At 53.8% G+C, this 22610-nt stretch overlaps 1 protein-coding gene across 3 annotated transcripts in view; it reads left to right on the forward strand.

The window, feature by feature from the left end:
* Positions 1-22610, forward strand: part of ST8SIA5 (ST8 alpha-N-acetyl-neuraminide alpha-2,8-sialyltransferase 5) — a 64026-nt gene that overhangs the window by 21515 nt on the left and 19901 nt on the right. For all 3 annotated transcript variants that reach the window (XM_038543351.1, XM_038543353.1, XM_038543352.1), the window contains 2 exons: positions 11253-11345; positions 21657-21743. In XM_038543351.1, the coding sequence (XP_038399279.1) occupies positions 11253-11345; positions 21657-21743 (180 nt within the window). The remainder of the gene's footprint in view (positions 1-11252; positions 11346-21656; positions 21744-22610) is intronic.

Raw genomic sequence — 22610 nt, forward strand, 5'->3', positions numbered from 1 at the left:
TGGCTCAGAAGGAGGGAGAGAGCAGTGAGGGCAGTTCATATACTTCTGCAGTAAGTGCCCGAGAAGCCGTCCCAGACACCTCCCACAGGGCATCGTTGCAGTTGTGGAATGGTAGATGACCGGGTAGGGAGGGCTCTCGTCCTCCAGTCCTCCAGGGCCAGCCTGCTGCCTCCCCACTGCCCTCTGGCCAGGCCCCCCACTGCCTTCCCAGGGACTGGCCAGAGGGCAGGGGGGCGGCAGCAGCGCCCTTGGTGGTTGAGGTCCCGCAAGCTGGGCAGTGGGGCAGCCGCTGGCTCAGCCTGTCCCAGGGAAAGGACCGAGTGTGAGGGGCTGAGGGCAGCTGGGGCCAGGAGCCCGCTGGGTGCTGACTCTGAGCCAGGCCTGCACCACAGCACAAAGGGCTTTGCTCAGCTTCTCCCACCAGGACCCTGCTCCACATCAAGTGCTTATCATCCCGCCAGGGTCCACCTCCCACCCCTCCTCCTCCTTGAAGCCTTTCCGGAGAGCCCCTTTCACTGTACCTCTGTAAGAAGCTTCTACACGGGGGGCTGTTTCTGTCATTTCACACGCAGACTGTTCTCCAGCAAGCGCATGTGAACTTCTTGGTGTTCGCTCAGGCATTTCCCAGATCCTGAGAACCGACCTGGACCACCTGAGCTTGCATCTCCAGGGCCCTCCAGAACCTCCAGTTCCAGACGCAGCCCACCGGCGGCCTGGCCAGTCGGCCTCACCGGCCCCTCGCCCAAATTCTGCACAGCCTTCACCCTCCCGGGCTGCCTGTTCCTCCCCACCCGTTCCTGGGATAGCATTCTCCCTGCGTGGCTGGGCTTCCAGGTTAGGGCACAAGGGACTTCTCAGGTGGGAGGGTGGCACGGCCAGGGGAGAAAAGAGCAAGCCCCAAACTGATGATTTGAGAGACTCTGCTTCACTGAAGACTGAGCTGGGTGCATGTCTAGGGCCTGGGCCGGAGCCCCTCACTCTGGGGGGAGGCCTGGGTGTGTGTCTAGCAGGTGCTGTGTGCAATGTGGGGGTTGGGGTGGTCATATTTCAGAGCTGGAATTCAGTTTAGCATTTCGTTACGGTGTGTTCAGGTGTTCCCTAATTGTTTCATGACGGTGAATAATTAAGTAATAAATCGCGTGGCACAGGCAACGAGCGTGCCAGGAGCTCTGTGTGGAGGTCTGAGGTACTTTGGGGGAGGGGCAGGCCTTGGCTGGCATCTCAGCAGGCGGCGCCCCTGGCCAAGTGCTGTGAGGCCTGTGTGCCAGACACGGTGCCGGGCACCCGCACCTGCTCCTGCACGTCATCCTCACCCTCCAGTGCTTGAGGTCATTGCCCTCATTTTCCAGGTGAGGAAACTGAGTCACGACTCAGAGGTGGTGGATGCTGGAGCCAGCACAAACTGCATCCCGTGTGACTCCAGGGTCCCAGGGTTGAGGGGCCATGCTAGACAGAGGGATCCTTCTTCCTGGGCTGTGCACAGGCCAACTGGGTAGGGTTTGGGGTTCTGCTCCATGTCTAGGGTCTCTCATCCCCCGATCCCCCCATCTGCTGTGTCTTTCCCCCACCTGCCCTGCACTTAGTGATTTCTTGATGCTTTCCTCTGACAAATGCTTCCTTGCACCTGCTCCCAGAGGTTCGACTTTTCAGAGAGGAGCCCTGGGGTCAAGGTTACCCGGGGGTGGTTGGGTGGAGAATTTTCCATCCTGGACTTGCAGGTGTGGTGACAGCTGTGGCAAGCCTGGCACCCTCATGCCTGACCTGTGAGTGCAGCTTAGCATTAGCCTTTCTGGTGGATTGTTAAGTCTGTGGGAAAGGACAAAAAAATAAATAAGAAGAGGGATGAAGGCTCCATCCAACTGGGAAGAATTGGGAGAATGTTTGGCAGGATATTCTGGGCTGCATGCCGGAAAAGCAAAACAAAGATGGTGCAGCTTCCCCATCTCCTACATACCTGACGTGGGCCTCTGGAGGCTGATGTGGAGGGCCAGTTTGTTGGCATCCAGAGACTTGTCAGGTGGCATTGTCCCCTGAGTCCCCCTGGCCCTTGAGCTTTGTGACCCTCAGTTAAGTCTGAATTGAGTCTCCAGGGCAAGTAACCACTTAGGTGAGTGGTTCTATGCCTCAGTTTCCCCTGTGGTTAAACTCTCACCTTGCCTGATCACTAGTGGGGTCCCCTGAGAGGACATTCTGGGTGGAGCTGGGTCCTGACTTGCTTCCCTCTTGCTTACCTCTCTGGGTCTCGTTTCCAGAGATGATCGAGGATGCCTACCAGGGCTATAGCCTGGGTCAGCTCCCAGAATGGCAAGGAAGAGGGGGCTGGGGTCAGGTCGGGAGGACCCAGCATCTATCTGATAAGCAGTTTAGGGGTGCGCAGGTGATGCCTAGCCTGTATTTCCTACATCGATGGCCGTGAAGGCTGCGCTGGGGTAGGGGCAAAGGGGTTCATAGAGGCTGCCCTCCCTACACAGGCCTCCTCGGGTGGAGCATAAACCTTTCCTCCTGCCTCTTCCACTGGGGGCTTCAGCGCCTCAGAGAAGGCCTGGGTCTCTCCCTCACACCCCCGGGGGGGGGGGGTGCCATTCTTATCCCCTCAGCCAAGACCACGTCTTCCCAGGCTCCCTGCCCCAGGGTGGGTGGGCTGCTGCAGCCAAGGGCCACCGACCACATGGCTTCTAAGCAATGGGCTGTCTCTCTCAGTCCTGGAAGCTGGATGCTCAAGGTCTGGGTGACAGCATGGCGCTGGCTTGCATGCTTTCATCTTCTGGCTGTGCCCTCATGTGGTGGGAAAAGGGTGGGGGAGCTTACTGGGGTCCCTTTTTATAAAGACACTGGTCCCGTTGGTGAGAGCTGCACCCTCATGACCAGATGGCCTCCTGAAGACCCCACCTCCTCATAGTGTCCCGCTGGGGGGTAGGGTATCAGTGGGACAGCTTCGGTGGGGGGGGAACACAGACATTCTATGCATGACACTCAGCTCTCATCACACACACTCCCACAGTCACCATCCCTGGCACCCCCCACTTCCGTTCTCACCCCAGGCCGTGCCGGCGGGGCTTCAGCCTCCCTGCGCCCCTGAAAGTGCTGTCGTCAAGGTCACCAATGACCACCTAGTCGCTGGGTCAGTGGGGCCTTCCATTTCCTCCTCCTCTTTGGCCTCCGTTAGCTCTGGACAGAGCCGACCCTCTGTCCTGGAAGAGGTCTCTGCTCCTGGCTTCTGTGTCATTGGACTCCCCGAATTTTCCTCCTTCCTGCGCCTTTCTTTCTCAGCCTCCTTTGGCAGCCCGTCTCCCCTACCACCATCCAAATGTCAGAGCTGACCGTAGGTGTGCCCTCCCCTAGGATCTTGCAAAGTCCTTTGTCCCTTGACCCTGGGGCATGTATCTCTGGCCCTGACCTCTGCACTGGGCCACAGACGTGTGCACCTGACTGCCCACCTGTGATCCCCCCTTGAACGTCTAGGAGTCCTAGCTTAGCCAGGCCCAAGGACCCCTGAGGCATGGCCATGCTGCTCTTCTCCATTGTTCCCTCCTCTTTAAATGGCTCCATGGTCCAACTGGTTGTCCAGGCTAGACTCCTAGGAGTTACTGTTGATTTCTCTCTGTTTTCCACCTTTGCCATTTTGCCCCGAGCATGTCCTGCCGGTTTTGTCCTTAGCCCAGGTCCTGCTCTGTCTCCTCCTCTGCCCTCTGGGCTGCCCAGGGCACTGTCCCCCACCTCTCGCTCCTACGGCCCGTGTACCTCTCTGCTCGTCGTGGCCAGAGGGAGCGTGTACGTCAGGCCACGCTGTCTTGCTGCTTCTCTGTGCTGCCGTGTCAAGCACAGCCACGGGCCCAGCTTGACCTGGTGCCTTTTGCCCCTTGGGCCTCAATTCCCCTCACTGCCCACCACCCCTGTGGCCCTGGCCCCGCAGCCCACTGGCTGTGTCCATCCTCACACCGCTTGTAATTACTTGTCATTCTCTCTCTCTAGAATGTTCTTCCTATACCCCTGCTGATAGCTCCATGTCTCTTTGTCCAGAGAGGCCTTCCTTGACCTCCTACCATCCTTTCAGGTACCCTCCAACCCTCTGGTCTACTTTACTTTTAGAGAGCTCATCACTCCTTAGTACCTGTGTTGCATTCTTGTCTCCTGTCCTGGAAGTCCACGGGAGCAGAGATCATGTCCTGCTTGGTCCTCATAGCATCATGGCCTAAAACAGTTCCTGGCACATAGTAGTGGATCAGTAAATCCTCAATGACTGAAAGAGGGGAAGAGCCAGCCACCCAGGGGCCCGCCCTGGTAGTGGGGGTGTTGTGTGTGGTCCATTGTGATTGGGACTGAGCTAGAGTGTGCCGGGGGCCGTGGGCACACAGCAGGGAGGGTGGGGGAGGCCACCAGGAAGCTCACCTCAAATGGATAAGAAAGACACAGTGAGGGAGAGTGTTCTAGACACAGATGCCCTTCCAGGGAGATAAGAGGACATGCTCATGCCCCTGGTCCTGGGAGGGAGAGAAGGGCCCTGGATGGAGCACAGGTGACCAGTTGGGTGAGAGGTGATGTACCAGGAGACCAGTCGCGTGCAGCTTTTACTGTGGGGTCCCCCGGGGCTTGGGGGTGGAGCACAGCAGGATCAGTAGCACAGGGTGCAAGTGGGAGACCGGCTCTAGTTTAAACCCAGGGAGGTGGGCTGGGTTTTTCCAGGTTCCCTGACCTGGCCCAGAGGGGAGGGGAACTCCTGCATGGGATGTCTAGACACTGGATCTGGGGCCTTGCAGAACCGCTGGCTGCAGGCAGGAGGAGGGGCGATAGGCTTTGGCCTCAAGCCCCCCAGCCCCCACCCCCCACCCCACGCCAGGAATGACACCCCGGGGAAGCTCACACTAGGAGCAGACTCATCACAGGGTTGCATTCAGAATGGGCCTTTTTAGCTTCCAGGTCTGATACTTCACAGACCACTGCCGATTCCCATGGACCGATGAAATTGTCTAGCCAGGGGTCCCAGCCAGGTCTCCCCGCCCCCCACCCCTAGTGGGGGAGTGTCTCCTGTTGGCAGCTGTGGCCCGCCGTTGCTGACGGCCCAGCCCTTCTCACTTCTCTCTGTACCTATTTGGGAAGATGCTGCGGTCCTTTGAATTGTCAGGCTGCAATTTGCAGACTCTGATTTCTGTGCATTTGCTCTGACGGGTACTGTGCTATCTCGAGATGGCAGCTGTTCTGGCTCTGAAATAGCTCTGAGCTCACTGAAGGGGAGGGAGCTGCTCACTGAGACCCCCCACCCTCCACCCCATAACCATGGTGTGTCAGTATCAGGGAGAGGGAGTGCACTGCAGGGACTGGAGAACATGCATTCTGGGCCTTCGAAAGCCTGAGGTCCCCTTTCCCAGCACCCCCCATTTACTAGCTGAATGACTTTGGGCAAGCTGCTTTATACTTGTAGTCTGAGTCTTGGGTATAAAACGGGAAACAGTGCCTGCCTCAGAGGGTTGATGGGAGGATTAACAAGACAGAGCTAGAGTCCAGAATCAGGCTGCCACATACAGTTGTGCAGGGTGGGGCCTACACAAAAATACCTAGCCAAGGGTTCAGGCAGGGTTGACATTCAGCTCACTCTCACTTGATAAGCCATGTGACTGGCCTGTGGCTTAATTTACTCAGAGAAAAAGATATTTTTTCCTAAATTGCATGGAGGTGCCATACCCTTCCTGGGTTCCTACACAGTGTAGAATGAATAAACCACTCTGTGGTCCCCTGAGACCCTGCACCAAGTGTGAGAGGAGCCCAGGGATTCCGATGGCTGAGCTGGGGCTGCTTCCCTGCTCCCTGGGCTGGTAGAAGCTCTTGCAGGATATGGGTACCTCCCTGGACTCCTGTTCTCTTGAACGTCCTCAGCACCTGGGGGGTGGTAGACAGGAAACGGCACGGCCCTTATCTTATACCGGCCAGTGGTGCTGGGGCTCAAAGTACTGCAGCCTCCAAGACAGACCCTGTGGCCCCCACGAAGCTCTGGAGGGGGCTCCGGCCAACAGGAGAGCCCTCCAAGGTGCAGTCTTGCAGAGAAAGGCTGGCAGGGATGTGCACGGGGCCTGGGGCCCACTCAGGTGACACCTCCTCAGCCCGCAAAGCTAGAGCCCAAGTCTAGGGAGGAGGAGGACCATTGTGGTCACCTCTGCCATCATCTTCTCACCAAGTGGAGGCTGGCACCTGCCTGCCGGGCAGCTGGGGCCGTCCCGCCCTGCCCCCCACAGTCCCTGAGGGCATCCAGAGGGGCAGGACGGATGCAGCTTGGCACCAGCCCCAGACGTGGCTGCCGGAAGCCAAGTGGCATCTGAGATGAGCTGGGCTGCTGCTGACCAGCGGAGACTATTTATACCCACGAGGTGCCAAATGTGATGCTGGGCAGAGGTCATCTTTCGAGAACTGGAAGAAGAAGCAGTGGCCTACTCACCTTGAGAAGCTGATGGAGTTAAGAAGGTCGGAGAAACTGCTTTTCTCAATCTTGTAGCAGGTTAGAGGAAGCTTGAGCTGGTTCGAGGGAGATCTAGGACTTAAGAGGGTGTTTAGAAGTGATTTCCAATAACACAAGAATCAGAACCCCATTGCAGAAGACTCGTGAATGTACAGGAAAGTATCTGAAAAACCATTCACAATCCCAGTCCTCACAGAAGCCCACCATTAGTGCTTTGCTATGGCCTTCCCTGGGCCCCATGCTTTCACATACGCATGTCCCATTCTTTTGGGCCATCACAGTTTGGTCACTTGCATTTTACACTCAATCTTATCATATGAGCATCTTCCTTCCTGCGTCACTCCACAAAGAAACTGAAGCGTCATTTTTGACATCTGCATAAAAGTCTGTCCAGGCCAAAGAGGGATTACCATGGCTTTCCCCAGAACACAGGCCTTGGGTGTCCTGGCAGAAGCAGAATGCAGGGGGGTGGGGACACCTGGCAGTGCTTGTGACAGTCTTATTTCCTCAAGTCAGTTATCTTTAGAGACCGGGATGGAGCAGCACAGCTCAGAAAAGCAAAGCCCAGGTAGGATAGAGACATTAGTAAGGGCTTTTAGGTCCATTTTCAGATGGGAGAATTGGGGCTTTAGCCGCAGGCGGGGAGTGGTTTTCATGGCTTGGCTGAGGTACCACATTGTGTTTTTAGGGCAGCTGGGATTTGTTAGAGTTGTGCGTGGTGAGACACACAGACGCAGAAGTCACTGCCAGAGGATTTTGTACTCACAGCTCCCCAGAAGCCGGAGATGCGCTGCACCATACAGGGTCACATGGGAGAGTGCTGGGGTTGCTCGGGAGCAGAGGTGTTGGTGGGGAAAGTGGGCAAGAGCCTCTATTATGGTTTCCATGGAAGAAACAGGTGAGACAGGTACACGGGCTTGGGAATCATCAGCCTGAATAATTTCAGTGGGCTCCAGGGCATAAGGGCTGCCCCCAGCTGTGTGGTACCGGCCCTGGGATGATTAGGGCAGGGGGAAAGAGGCCCTGAGTGGGAGGCAGTGAGCTGGGAGCGGGGGTGGGGTGGGCTTGAGCTCTGGATTACATAGGAGAGGTGTGCTCCCCGGTGTTACTATCTTGAGGAATTGGCTAGCCCTGGGAGGGGCAGTCTCTCCAAAATCAACAAAATCCAGCTGTTAAAGCATCGGAAACAGGGTTCATCCATGGAGTCTGCAGCAGAGATGGGGGTTTGGGGAAAATCATTCCCACATCCCAGCGGGCTTTCTCTGCAGGGTGGTGTGGGAAAGAGGAGGTTTCCTGGCAGCAGCAGACGGAGGATGCCAACCAGTCCAGACCACAGAGAAACTTCTTGAGGTTATTTGTGCCCGACCCAGCTCTGCCCTCAACCAGCTGAGGGGCTGTCAGCAGGTTGCTGACCCTCTTGCCCTTCATTGGCAGAAAGGAGAAAGAAAGGAGTTGGACATATCTTGAGCACTAGCTGTGTCACAGGCACCGTCCTGAGACATCCCCTGAATTTCTCATCAATACCTTCTCTCAACCCGACGGTCACATATGTCTGTCATCTAGTTCAGACAGATTGTTTTAAGAAGGAGACAGAAGAGGCCCAGAGAGGGCAAGATTTACCAAAGTCACACAGCTGGTCTAGAAGCATAAGAAAGATGTGTCTGTGGGATTCCCAACCCCCTAAGACCACTGGGGTAAGTCTCTCCTAAATAACTCCTGCACCATTTGAATCTAGAGCTTTTCTTAGTAGCAGCCTGAGATCACGGCTTCAGATGACCCAGTGGATTCCAAAGGACTCAGTGCCGCTGGCTCTAGTTGCAAATGATGATCTTTGTGATAAGACACCAGACCTCGCCTCCGGTCGAGTGACTGGAAAATGATGTGAGTTACAGCCAAGGTCATGGACTTTTCTGGTGGCCTCATGCTGACCCCGTGTTCTCAACCATAGATAACAGAATCCATTTAGCTAGTGAAAGCAGAAAGGGATTCACTCAGGGTACAGCCAGCTCATAATCACTGGGAAAGTTGAAGAGAGACCCCAGGCTGAGCCTCCCCAACCTGTGCTGCCAACCAGGGCCACCACGAAAGCCGTGGCCTCCGATTTCATCATGAGGGTGCTTTGGCCACAGTGGTTTCCAAGAGCCGTGCCTCAGCGGCCACATCTGCACCAGTGGAACAGTGCCTGGAGGCTCCTTGTGGCTTACCTAGAACGCAGCTCTGAATTCAACTCACGCAAACGCTTCTGACTGGTTGGACCTAAGCTGCAAGGGAGTCTGGGAAATACAGCTTTTTAGCTTTCCAGCCTCTGTAGTGCAGAAGGTACAGAGGTAACAAAGAGTCCCTGTGTTGGAGATAAAGGGCAAGCAGATACATAAACACACTATTATAATACAATGTTATTTGCTCTAATTAAGAGACAAGGAGGGACCCCTGGAGTGAGAGTCAGAGAAGGCTTCACAGAAGTAAGAGGCATTTTGAGCTGGGCACTAAATGATACAATATGGGTTTCCCAGATGAGAAAGGCAGACAAACGGGTTTCCAAAACACAGGGAAGCAGAGAGAAATAGGTGAGTGCGATGTTTTGGGAATCCCGAATGCCTTGTTTTTATGCACTTTGCTTCAATTCTTTTATGACACAAGAACAAAGAGCCAATTTCAGTGTGTCAACAGGAGCCAGTTTGGTGTATAAAGTGTTTTAGGGCAGCCCGGGTGGCTCAGCGGTTTAGCGCTGCCTTCAGCCCAGGGTGTGATCCTGGAATCCCAGGATCGAGTCCCACGTCAGGCTCCCTGCATGGAGCCTGCTTCTCCTTCTGCCTGTGTCTCTCCCTTCTCTCTCTGTGTGTCTCTCATGAATAAATGGATAAAATCTTTTTTTTAAAAAAATGTTTTAATATTTAAAAATATTATTTGAACTGCCTTTGAAATATAACTTTAAAACTTAACTACAGGGATCCCTGGGTGGCGCAGCGGTTTGGCGCTGCCTTTGGCCCAGGGCGCGATCCTGGAGACCCGGGATCAAATCCCACATCGGGCTCCCGGTGCATGGAGCCTGCTTCTCCCTCTGCCTGTGTCTCTGCCTCTCTCTCTCTCTCTCTCTGTGTGACTATCATAAATAAATAAAAAAATTTTAAAAAAATTAATAAAACAACTATTTAATGACATGAAAATTAAGAACAAAATATTTGTGAAAATATGTCTTAAAATAGTACATGTGATACTACACATGGAAGTTATTTAACACGCAAGTATTTTAAAAAGAAGCCTAACTCTATTGGGTGAAACGCCCTTCTGTGTGTAAAGTGGCACATGCCTGAGCTGGTGCACAGAAACGAGGCGTGTGAGAATGAGTGCGAAGTAACTGCCCCTACATGTCAGGAAGGTTTCTGGGAAATGCTCGGGGAGTGACTTTATTTTAAATCCTGAGTCACGGCCCACAGGGCCCAGGAGCGGTCCTGGGGCACAACTCCCACTTCTGATTCTCCAGAGCTACCCTTTGTCAGGCCACTGACCCTGCATCTAGAGTGGCTGGACCCTGCAGGCTTCTTGATTCTCTGGTATTGATTCTCTGGGGGATCCGACTCACCCCACCCCACCCCGGCCTTTTCTGAGCAGCCTCCAGAAGAGGAGGCCATGAGGACAGGCCCCATGCTACCTCTGTGGCCGAGCTGGGCAGTAATCTGCTGTGTTTTATGTCTGCAGGATCCCTCCACCCACCCCCCACCAGCCGGGTGCTCTTCCTTCTCTGGGCTGGTGGGAACTTCAGGTGTGAGAGGGAGCGACTTTAAAGACTTCCTCACCCAGTGGCTGTGGAGGGAGGCCACAGGGCCCTTTTCAGGGGTACCCGCTGTCCTTATGGGTGAGTGAACAGGAGTAGCCTAGAGTCAGTGTGCAGGCTCATGTCCCAGCTGTGCCACCTCCCATCTATGTGGCTCTGGGTGAGTGAGTGAACTGAACTCCCAGAGCTTCCTCCAGATGCTGAGGCTAGTTCTAAAGATGAAAACTGGATGCATCCACGTCAAGAGCTTGGCCCGAGGGGAGGGCTCAGCAGGCGCTGGCTGGAATCGATACAACTCTGCTTGGAGCTGCAGAAGTGACCCTGCGGTGGCCCTGGCATGCCTGAGCCAGCCAGTGTTGGAGGGGGCTTGGGCTCCTCTGCGGTGGGACCTGGCCTAAGCCTGGCCCTGCCCCACTGCTCGTGGGACCTGAGCTCCATCTTTCTGAGCTCAGCTTTCTCAGCTGCCAGATGGGGAGAAGGAAATGTCAGTCTCACCTGGTCACAGCATGAGTGCTAGGGTCAAACGAGCTAATGAGGAGTAGAAAAATAGTAGATCTTAGCTGTGCTTGTGTCCCAAGGGGAGGAGAAAGGGGCAGGAAAGGACAGGATTGGCAGAAAGTCTGGGTTATCACTGTCCAGACTCCCAGTGTTGCCTCCGTCAGGGACCCATCACCAGAAACTGGAGAATGAGATAGTGCCCAGGGCATCCTCCTGCTTCCTTTCTCTTTCGCAGCCATGGATTTGAAACTCAACCTGCTTCTGAGTGTCATGATTTGCTGAGTTGAGTTGATGCCTTGTAGAGACTTAGGCTCCTGGGGTAGTGGGGTTCTGGGAGTAATCAACCACCCAGTGATCAAGCCAGAGGACCCCAGTGGTCCTGGGGGCTGGGTGGGGCCTGTGCACTCTCTTTATTTGCCCAGGTTAGACCCCCCCCCCCCACCAAGAGCCCTGCAGCCCCCTGCCCCCACCCCCACCCCAAAGTCTGGCTGGCTGCTTTGCATAGTAACCTCTGTCCCTGTTGGTTCCCAGGTACTTTGAATTTTACGAGGGCCCATTTGAATATAATTCCACAAGATGTCTGGAGCTGAGGCACGAAATCTTGGAAGTAAAGGTGCTGTCCATGTGAGTGTGGCTGGGGTGGGTGGGGGTGTGCATGTGGGTTGGGGCAGGCCCCAGGGACGGGAGGGGAGGAGATGGGAGTGTGGTGGGTCCCCACGGAGCTGGCATTAGGTCTACTTCCCCTGGGCATCTAGCATTTGGAGAGCAGAGATCACTGTGCATTTTATGAAAAAAAAAAAAAAAAAAAAAAAAAGGCCAAGTTTGCAAGGACCAGGGCATTCGGTCCCTATCTTCATTACTGGTCTCCAAGGTATTGTCACTGGGCTTCTTCCTGTACAGAAACCCAAGAGAGCACAGGAGCATCTGACCTGAAATTCAGGGCTCTGTGTAGAGGGTCTCCCTCTGGCTATCTTGCCTTTCCAAAATTTTATATTCATTAAGTTAAAATTTTTTTTTAATTATTGAAATGACACAACATTCAAGTGGTACAAAAAGGTGTAAAGTGAAAACCCCCCTCTCATAGCCCTCGGTTGTCCTCAGAGGCAACCCAGGTGTCCTTGCACATCTCCCCAGAGATTCTGCATACACCAGCACCTGTGCACAGATAGCCTGGGCTTTTCTCTTTTTTCACAAATTATGGAAGAATTGTGCTCTCAGCTCCTCACTCGACAGGACAACACCCCTGGCCTTTTTACAGCCTAAGGGAGAAAAAGCATATTACATGCTGCACGTTTTGGTGTGTGTGGGCTCACGTCGCCCTTCTCTCCCATGTAGGACCAGTGTGAATTCATCAGCCCCCTGAGAGGCATGTTGTCGCGTTAATCATGATATTTAATTTCAGATAAAATTCATATGTATTTGAAAACAGTTATATCTGGATGTGAAAGGAATATAGTTAATTCAGGCCGAGGTGGTGCTGGGGGCTCCCATGGACTCACAGGCCCCTGACATGCCCCCCATGACCACCACCTGTGGTCCCTGATGTGCCCCTCCGAGACCACCACCCCGTGGCCTCTGACATGCCCCCCGGGACTACCATCTGTGGCCCCTAACATGCCCCCCAAGACCCACCACCCATGGCCCCTGATGTGCCCCCCAAGACCACCATCTGTGGCCCCTGACGTGCCCCCCGAGACCACCACCCATGGCCCCTGACGTGCTCCCCAGGATCACCACCCCGTGGCCCCTGACATGCCCCCCAGGACTACCATTTGTGGCCCCTAACATGCCCCCCGAGATCACCACCCATGGCCCCTGATGTGCCCCCAAGACCACCATCCATGGCCCCTGACGTGCCCCCCGAGACCACTACCCCACGGCCCCTGACATGCTCCCCGGGACCAACACCCTGTGGCCCCTGATGTGCCCCCAAGACCACCACCCATGGCCCCTGCCAGGAGTACCACCCGGGGTCCCTGACGTGCTTCCCAGGACCACCACCCATGACCCCTGATGTGCCCCCTGGGACCACCATTCATGGCCCATAGGCAGGAGCCACTGCTCCTTAAGTGACCTGACATAATCTCCATGTGGCGTGGAGCATAGACGGAGCATGGGCCTGGGGGCCTGGCAGGCCAGGGGTCTTCCCAGCTCTGTATTGTTATACAAGTTACTTGACCTCTCTGAGCCTTTCCTCACCTGCAAACATGGGGACACTGTTATGTAGTTGTTATGGGTTGCCACGGAGACCGGAGGAACAGGTGTGTGTTAGAGTGGGCAACCCCGCGGTCCACATCCATAGCAGCACACATGCCAGGTGCTCAGTCCGTGTCCACATCCCAGGTGCTCAGTCCATGTCCAGGTGCCTCCCTCCCTTCCTTTCCCTCTGGAACCACGGCTGCCATGCAGAGTTTGTAAGTTTAGTAGCTGCGGGAAGGCTCCGGGGATGCGTTGAGCCGGGGTTGGCTGTGTTGTTTGTCATCCCTATCCCACCCAGAGGCTCCCCTCAACCCCACCCAGCTCCAGGCTGAGCACCCACCATGATGCCCGCCTTCATGGAGCTCACAGCCCAGGGAGAAGCACACATTAATAACTAATTACCCTAGGAAGTCAGGGGCGGAGGGGGTGGTGGTGGCAGGGATCTGGACCTGGGCTGGGACGGCGAGGGGTTGTCAGGCTGGGCTTCCCTGAAGAAGGGATGCTGGTGCTCCCGTTGGAAGGCCAATAGGAGTTATGTAGACCAGGAAGGTTCCAGACTGAACAGTCTGTGCAAAGGAGGAAGCCCGCTGGGTCCCAGGCTCTGAAGGGTCAAGGCGGCCTGAATGCCAGTGTGTGTGTGTGGGGGGGGGGGGGGGGACACGGGAGCCATGTTGCTGGAGGGGCAGGCAGGAGCCCAACCTCGTGAGGCCTTGCAGTGTGGACCGGGATTCAGATTCTGTCATTATCTGAGGGCCACGGGAGCCTGGAAAGGCTTCCAGCAGGTGGCGGTGGGGTGTGTGTGTGTGATGTGACTGGTGACGAACTGGGATTCAGTGCAACTGTGGCCGTCCAGACTCCAGGCCCGAGCCAAATTCATCAGCTCCTTTGCAGAGATCCTCTGTCTTTGCCCGGAATTCAGAGACCTCGGGCCCTAACTGTGCTCGGGAAGCCAGGGCACACCTGTGGGCAGCCTGTTTTCGTGTCTTCGAAGGTAAACAATTACCTGTTGAGTCATAAAACGTGGATCGTTCCTTCCTGCTCACCTCAGTGTCTAGAGCCAAAGCCCTGAGGGGCCCCGTAGGGCGGTCGTCCCTCCGTGTGACTTCCCAGCCTCTAGCCACGCACCGTCTCTGTGTTGGGGTCTGTCACTGTGTCAGTTGGCCGGAGCCCCCACACACATGCACCGCAGGCCAACGGCCTGAACAGCAGAATGCTGCATCCCCACGGCTCTGGAGGCGGGAAGTCTGAGACGGAGGCGCTGGCAGGGTTGGCTCTGGAGGCCTCTCTACATGGCTCACACGTGGCCTTGTCCCCTCTGTCTTCACGTGGACTTCCTTCAGGCCTGTCTCTGCCCTCATTTCCTCTTCTAATAAGGACAGCGGCCCTCCCAGATGAGGGCCCACCCTCATGGCCTTGTTTCAACTTAAGCACCTCCTTACAGTCCTCATCTCCCAAGAGTCACCTTGTGAGATCTTAGGGGTTAGGATTGCTGCATCGGAGGAGATGATTCAGCTGTAATAGCCCTTACCCCACCTTCCACCTGGGCCCCTGCATCACAGACCTGGTGGGCTTGGGAGAGGGACCTCACCCATCCTGTGTAGGGTGCCCACTGTTGGCCCTCGTCAGGGACACATGTTTGGCGCTCTGCACATTTGGCTTGAGCACTTGTCTCTGCCTCGGGCACCCTGTCTGCTGTCCTGGGTGGAGCAGCCATTCTGGCCAGTGGCCCCTGGGCCTTGGACCACCCCATAGGCCCCAGATCTTAGCAGCCTAGGCCCTGGTGGCACAGGGGCCCTGAGAGGAGATGGAGGCCGCTGGCGGGGCACTAGGGAGCAGTGAGCCTGGTGTCTCCTCTCCTGGGTCCGCAGGCTGAGGCGCAATGGGATGTCCAGGGCTGCAATCAGAGGCTCGAGTGGGCCTGGCGTGGACAGGGCACCTGTGGCTTCACTGTGTTGGCCAGAGCCGTGAATGCGGCTCCTGGGGGAGCCTCTGAGTCATTGGGGAGACGTGAAGTCACCATCTGTGTGTGGAGGGGGCCGCGCGGCTGAATGTCAGCGGGCATTCTGGGGCAACAGGAAGGGCCATGATTCATCTGGGAGTGATTCTGATCCAGAACTGCTCCGAATGCTGGTGGAAACCAGTCAGCCAGAAAATTCCCACATGGAGAAGGCCTGGCTCCCTGACAATGTCAGACACAGGAGGAATTACTCTGTGGTGGTGACTTATCATGAAACTCAGTGTTGCTGATACTCACACAAATGATTTGTTTGTGTTTATCCTAGAGTCTGTTTATATTTAAGGCAGTCACTGCCACCAGGTGCGGTGGCGCCTGGATGTCACCCTGGGGCATCTCCTGCAGCCCCTTCCCCATCATTCAGGGGTGAGGAGCCTTGCGCTGCACCCAGGAACGGAGGCTGGGAGGCCCCTTCATGCCCTGGCATCTCTGAAGCCCCCATGGGTGACCCCACAGGGCCTCGGGACGTGTCTGACACACAAGTGAGTGGATGGGGCCTGAACATGGGAGCTGGGTGGAGAGAGAGGAGGCCATGGAAGGAGAGAAAGGAGGACAGAGATGGTCATGACACCTCCTCATCATCTCCGTCTCTTCTTGCACGCGGTGGGAAAAGTCAAGTAGGGCACAGAAGCTGATACTAAGGAAAAGCCACAGTCCCCTGCCCTGTGCCTTCGCCACCCCCAGCTCCATTTCTTTCAGTGCTCGGCTGCTTCTTCCACTCCTTACCTCCACGCATCTCCGTAATGCACACCTGCTGTTCTTTCTTGACTTGGGGTGGCGTGCATCGATGTCCTGCCTCGGGGTGAGGATTCAGCCCCTTGGCCCCCACCCCACCCACTCTCTGCTCTTCTGGGTTGGGGGATTTTGCTATTTTTAGTTCTTCCGTCTATAGATTGGCTGAGTCACCTATTTCTAGTTCTACCAAACACTGACAGTATCTCTTGATCCTGGACTCTTGTAAGACGCGGCTCCCAAAACGCATCCCCATGTTTTGGTTCCCATCATTTGTGCATTTGCCTTAAAGGTATCAAGGCTGATAACATTTACATTCTGTTTTTACCCATAACGCAGTTATATTTTTTTTGGTTGGGGGAGGGAGGCTGGAGTTTCTTCCATAGGTGGACTCTAAAACATAAAGATCAGAAAATAGTGATTCTACTTCCTTTCTTGTACATCCTCCCTCCCCTCTTTACTTTTTCCTGGAGCTTCTGCTCATCTTTTTCATCTTGAACTCTTTGTCTCTATTATGCTGCCCATTTGTGGTTTCTGCCTGCCTCTCCATCAACCAGGCCTTCCTCTCAGAATTGCCCTTTATCCTCATGCTCCGTGTGGACAGGGTGCTCTCTTAGCGGGTCACCACCCTTGTCCTGGAAACTTCCCTTCCCCGCCTCCTTGGGTTGGATTCACTTTTGTGGAGAACCCATAGTAAACCCTCTTTTTTACTCCTTCCTTTTGCTTTGACCCAGTTATTTCCCCCCCAAAAAAGTGATGGGTAGGAGGTCAGGTTTTGAGTTCTGTGTCTAAATGAGTTAATCCTTCCCTTATACCTGATTGTTGGTTTGTTGGGGTTGGAATTTTAGGAGAAAATCATCCTCCCCCAGAATGCCAAGGACTTTCCCCATTGCTTGTAGTGTCCGGGGCTATGGGAGCATGATGCTGGTAGCTCCACTGGGCATGACCTGTCTTCTCTCTGGAGTGTTTCCAGATGCTGCGGTTCTGAAGTGTCTGGATCAAGTGCTTCTGGGTAGATGCCCATCGGACCTCTTAATCTGAGGCTTGTGTCCAAACTCTTGAATGTTCTTTTGGATTTTCAAAATGTTTCCTTCTCTCCCATTCTTCTCCACTTCCTCTTTCTAGTCCTTGTAGGAGGTGTGCAGTGGGCCTTCTGGATGGCTTACGTAGTTCTCCCTGTTTGATCTCATCCTTTCTGTCTCTGCCGATCACTTCCACTTTCTGAGAAGAGTCCTTGACTTCCTTTTCCAGCTCTCTGAATGAACTCGTCCCCACCCCAGAGCTCTTTCTTTGTCCTAAGAGCAATCTGTTCCTATCTTTAAGGATGTCATGCCTTGTAGACTGTCTCTGGAGACACTAAGAATATGTGAAAGTTGTATTGTGTCCCTCCAGTCATTTTCTCTTTGGGTATTTTGACTGGTGGTTTGTCTTCATCTGTTTCCTCTGGTTGACCAGGTGATCCTTGATATCTATTCATATTGAAATTTGGAACAATAAAAAGCTGATAGGGACTCTGTCAGAGAGCAGGCCTTCCTCAAGAGTCATTGTTGGAGATGGTGCTCTTTTTGCTGCCAGAGTGTCCAAATCTTTTCACTGGGAATGACCATTTGTTTTTGTTTTTGTTTGTAGGAACTCACTGACAGCCTGATGCCACCCCTCCCCACCCTCTGCAGGACATTGTTTGGCTGCTGTGGGGGTGGGTTTGATGATTCTGCATATAGACTTACAACTGAGGGTCATTTTCAGCACCATGCCCTGGCCCCATCTTCCTACCCCCTTTAAAAATGTCTCATGAGGTTGTACTCTGTCTCTGGGCCAGGTCACCCTCCTTGTGTCCCCCCCCCTTCCTCCCACACACTTGACAAAAACTCTCTTCCACTGAACTCCCACCCGCCCCCATCATTCTATTTGTCTGGTGGGCCTGTACCTTTATTATTCCTCTTCTGGACTGTTGGTGGTATCTGGGGAGAAAGGAGATCAGAGCCTCAGATCAATCCCTCATCTTTAAAATAAAGGTGAGCTCCACATTTGTAAGGCAATTTATAACATGTTTTTTATACATGTTCTCTCATTTGATCTTTCTGAGCATCCCGGGGATTAGCAGGGCTAGAGGTTATTATATCCATCATACAAAAGCACCCAAGTGTCAGAGAGATTAAATGACTTGTCCAAGGTCACACTGCAAGTGGGGGATGGAGCCAGGATTCAAGGCTGGGAGTTTGGGCCCCAGCCTTGGTCCAGCATGTGACAGGTTTTGGAGGCACAGAGAATGGGACCCAGACGCTGGTAACAGTTGTACTTGGGATCCTGGCCTGCTGTCCTGAAAGGACTGTGTTTCCAGGTGGCATTTGAGGCATTGGCCACATAGGAGGCTGCTCCAGGGGCCTGTGGATTGCAGAGAGCAGGAGAGGGAAGCAGAAGGCGAGCCAAGATGGGGCTGTGTGATGGCACCTCTCCTCTGATGCCACACGAGCCTGAGAGGGTAGGGCTGCCGTGGGAGGTTTGGGGAGTCTAGGAGGAAGGCATCAGGATGGAAGCGGGACCAGGGGTGGAGGGGAAGGCATCCGGGTGGCTCAGCATTTGAGCATCTGCTTTCGGCTCGGGGTGTGATCCTGGAAGTCCTGGGATCAAGTCCCACATCAGGCTCCCTGCATGGAGCCTGCTTCTCCCTCTTCCTGTGTTTCTGTGTCTCTCATGAATAAATAAATAAAATCTTTTTTTTTTTAAATACTAACCTACTTTTCCATCTAAGGAAACTGAGGTTTATTTTTTTTAAATTTATTTATGATAGTCACACACACAGAGAGAGAGGCAGAGACATAGGCAGAGGGAGAAGCAGGCTCCATGCACCGGGAGCCCGATGTGGGATTCGATCCTGGGTCTCTAGGATCGCGCCCTGGGCCAAAGGCAGGCGCTAAACCGCTGCACCACCCAGGGATCCCAAATAAATAAAATCTTAAAAAAAAAAAAAAAGGATGGAAAGGGATCCCTTCCAGTTCCCTAAAGCTGCCCAGTAAGTTCCTGCCCCAGTGCCTTTGTACTGACTTTACTCTTTGCCTAGAATACTACTCCTTCCCCAGATACTTGCTTGGCTCGTTCCTAATCATTTTGGTCCTTTGTGCAGGGGTCTCCTCTTCAGGGAAGCCTTCCCCTGACCTACCCTTCTGAAACAGCCACCTTTCGTTTCCTTTACCTCGCTTCACTGTTGTCCATAGCACTCACCTCTCCCTGACAGGGCGTTATTATCTGTTCTCTTTTTGTTAGTGGGGGTCAGAACACTCTCAACCAAGTGCATCAGACAGTATCATACAGGAGACGTCTGGCACTTCCTCATCGTACATAGCTGAGACCTTAGATCCGTGAGCAGCAAGCAGCTCACCCTCCCTCCTTCCTGAAGGTTCTTGCAAACCACCCTTCTCCCCTCTTGTTTCTCTGAGATCAGCTGTCTCAGACACCCCTTGAGTGAATCATGCCACGTACATCCTTCTGTGGCTGGCTTATTTCATGTGGCACGAAGCCCTCCAGATTCATCCAGCCTGGCTCACGTGGCAGATTTCCTTCTTTTTAAAGGCCACATAGTATTCTGTCGTGGGCCTGTAGCACATTTTCTTTATTCATTCACTCATCAGGGGACATCGAGGTGGTTTCCATGCCCTGGTTACTGCTGAGCAGTGTCGCGGCTGAACATGGGAGTGCAGCTAGTTCTTTCCGAGCCCAATTGCAATCCCCTGGGATACACACCTAGAAGTGTAATTTTTGGGTTACAGGGTGGTTCTATTTTTCATTTTCTGAAGAACCTCCATATAACATTTAACATGCTGGCTGCACTGGTTGGCATTCCCACCCAGCCCTGCACAAGGTTTCCCTTCTCTCCGCATCCCTGGCATTGCTCGCCAGGCCCCCTTTTGTTTCTTTGATGTCAGCCCTCATGGGGGTGAGACTGTGATTTGCATTTCCCTGATGATGAGTGATGTCGAGCGCCTTTTCATGTGCCTGTTGGCTGTCTGGATGTCTCTTCTTTGGGGAAATGTCTGTATAAGTCTTCTGGCCCTTTTAAAAATCAAGCTAGGGATCCCTGGGTGGCGCAGCGGTTTGGCGCCTGCCTTTGGCCCAGGGCGCGATCCTGGAGACCCGGGATCGAATCCCACAATGGGCTCCCAGTGCATGGAGCCTGCTTCTCCCTCTGCCTGTGTCTCTGCCCCTCTCTCTCTCTCTCTCTGTGACTATCATAAATAAAAATAAATAAAAAAATAAAAATAAAATAAAAATAAAAATCAAGCTAGTGGGTGGGGGTGACTGGATGGCGGGCACCGAGGTGGGCACTTGACGGGATGAGCACTGAGTGTTATTCTGTATGTTGACAAATTGAATACCAATACAAAATAAATGTATTAAAAAAATCAAGCTAATTGTTGGTCTTTTACTGTTGAGTGTTAGGAGTTCCTTGTGTATTTTGGGTATTTAACCCCTTATCAGATACATGGGCCGCAAATACTTACTCCCGTTCTGTATGTTGACTTTTCACCCTGTTGTGGTCCCTTTGCTGAATGGAAGCATTTGAGTTTGATGTAGTTCTGCTTGTCTGTGTTTGCACTTGCTGCTTGTGCTTCTGTTGTCATGTGTATATGTACCTGTTTTCCCTTCACCTCCTTTTTTTTTTTTTTAAGATTTATTTATTAATTTGAGAGAGAAAGAGAGAGAGAAAGAGAGAGAAGGAGAAGCAGACTCCCCACCAAGCAGGGAGCCTGAAGCAGGACTAGATCCCAGGACCCCGGGATCATGACCTGAGCCAAAGGTAGACACTTCACCAACTGCGCCACCCAGGCACACCATCCACCCTCCTCCTCACTGCTATTTAAGCTCTGTGGGAGCAGAGAGTTGTTTTGTTCTCTGCTCCATTCCCGGTTCTCTCCATATAGAGGAGTTCAATAAATAATTATAGACTCTATTTGAATGCAGACTAATTGGTTCATTCACTAATTAATTGATATGCTCAACACATGTGTCCCACACATCAGCCAGGTGTCTTGGGCCTGGATTGACGGGGCTGAATTCAGGCATGTCCACCTGCCCCCAGGGTATTTACTATCTGTGAGAAGGATCAGACATGAGTCAGGACGGGCTATAGGTTTTATAAAAGGGGAACATCCAGGGGACCATGAGGGAGTGTCGTCAAGGCAGTGCAGTTTAACCATAAAAATTACTTCCGTCTCTCAGGTACTTCCTGTGCACGCTTCCCATGCCTAGCCCTTTATTGTATCACTTCATTTAATAACCTTAACAAATCCGGGATGGTGGGTGATAACCTATTGTTATGTTCATTATCTAGATGCAGCTCAGAGGTCAAGTGAGCTGTCTGAGGTCCCATAGTTAGGAGGTGCCTGAACCTGGTCTGGGGCCCAGATCCTCTCCTGGCTCCAGAATCCACGCACTTCACCACTTTCCTGTACGACATCCCCGGCAATCACCCCTCTCAGCACCGGTCCTGTATGTGTTCCTTCTGTGGGGGAGGCTTGCCCTGCTTGGGAGCCACCCGGTTCCCCTCCAGCTAAACACAGGAAACCCAGCTCTGCAGAATGAACCTGGTTTTTACTTCACATTTAAGTGACTATTTGCCCTGTTGGGGGCATCAAAGACCTCTTTGGGAAGCTGATGAAGCTTCCGATTCTCCTCAAGAAATCCCATGGGTGGACAGACAGGGGATTTTGCCTATAATTCAGAGAGTTCCTGAGTTCCCTTGGGGTTGGTGGCTCAGTCGACAAGGTTGATGAGGAGGATGCAGGCTTGGGATTGGCTGGTCCGAAGGTGGAAGGCACGCTTGCCAGAGAGCAGTTGGCTATCTCTGGGAATGAGCAAGCCTCCAGAGGTTGGCATGGAAAGGGCCGTGCCCGGACTCGGCACCTGCAGGGGCAGGAAGGGGTGTTTGGGAACGCTGCCACGTGGCCCAGCCTGGCCCCTTTCACATGCTCTTCTGTCCTCCACTCCCAAAGGGTGAAGCAGTCAGAGCTGTTCGACAGATGGAAGAGCCTGCAGATGTGCCGATGGGCGATGAATATCTCTGAGGCCAACCAGTTCAAGTATGTGTGACCTGTCTGCCCTCCCCCAGCCCTTTCACTGGTGCTGTTCTCCTGCCTGCCACCCCGTCCTGTGGGGCCCAGCCCTGGGCTCACCTTCCCCGGAGCTGGCCCTGGCTGGGCTTTGGGCTCTGGGCAGTGGGGCTCAGTGCACAGGTAGAGGGGGCACCTTGCTGGCTGCCGGCCCTTTGTCCTCACAGCAGCCCTGCAGTGCAGGGCCAGTGGGGACACCATCTCCATCACGGGCCCGTGCTTGGCTCCGGGTGTCTGGTGTTTAAGGCATGCTGGGCATCTTCAAGGGCCTCAGCCTGTTGCCGCCCCCCTCACTACACACATGAGGCCTGCTGCAGATTTGTTTCCAATTGCTTTTCTAACCCAAAGCGTAGATTATAAACTTCCAGAGAGGCAAGAGCTGTAGCTTAAGGCTGCCCTGTTTGTGAGAGCTAAGCAGCTGGCAGATGTCCACAAATCCCTCCTGGTTGGTGTGAACCAGAGGGTTCGTGCCGTCGCTGAACCTCTGTGAGCTCACGGTATTATGTTTGTGCAGATAGACCTCACTGACCAGGATCGATGGGATCCCAGGAGTCTGTGTATAAATTGGGTGCAGGCAAGTCAGGCTGTAGTTCACGTGTACCGAGGAGCCAACAGCATGTGGGGATCCTACCTGGGAGGCTGTGAAAAGCCAATGACCCTAAGTCTTCTGTCTTTTCCTTATAAGTCATTTGTCCCAGTTTGCTGCAGTTCCAGGCCAGGTCTGGAGACCGTGAAGTAGTTTTAAGGGGCACATTTTTAGACATGTGGTTGTGACAACCTCTGAGGAGTAGGTGCCCGCAGCCATGAAACCAGAGGCCTCTATGAGGCTGGCTGAGA

This window comes from Canis lupus, chromosome 7, assembly GCF_011100685.1.
Source record: "Canis lupus familiaris isolate Mischka breed German Shepherd chromosome 7, alternate assembly UU_Cfam_GSD_1.0, whole genome shotgun sequence".
NCBI lineage: Eukaryota > Metazoa > Chordata > Mammalia > Carnivora > Canidae > Canis > Canis lupus.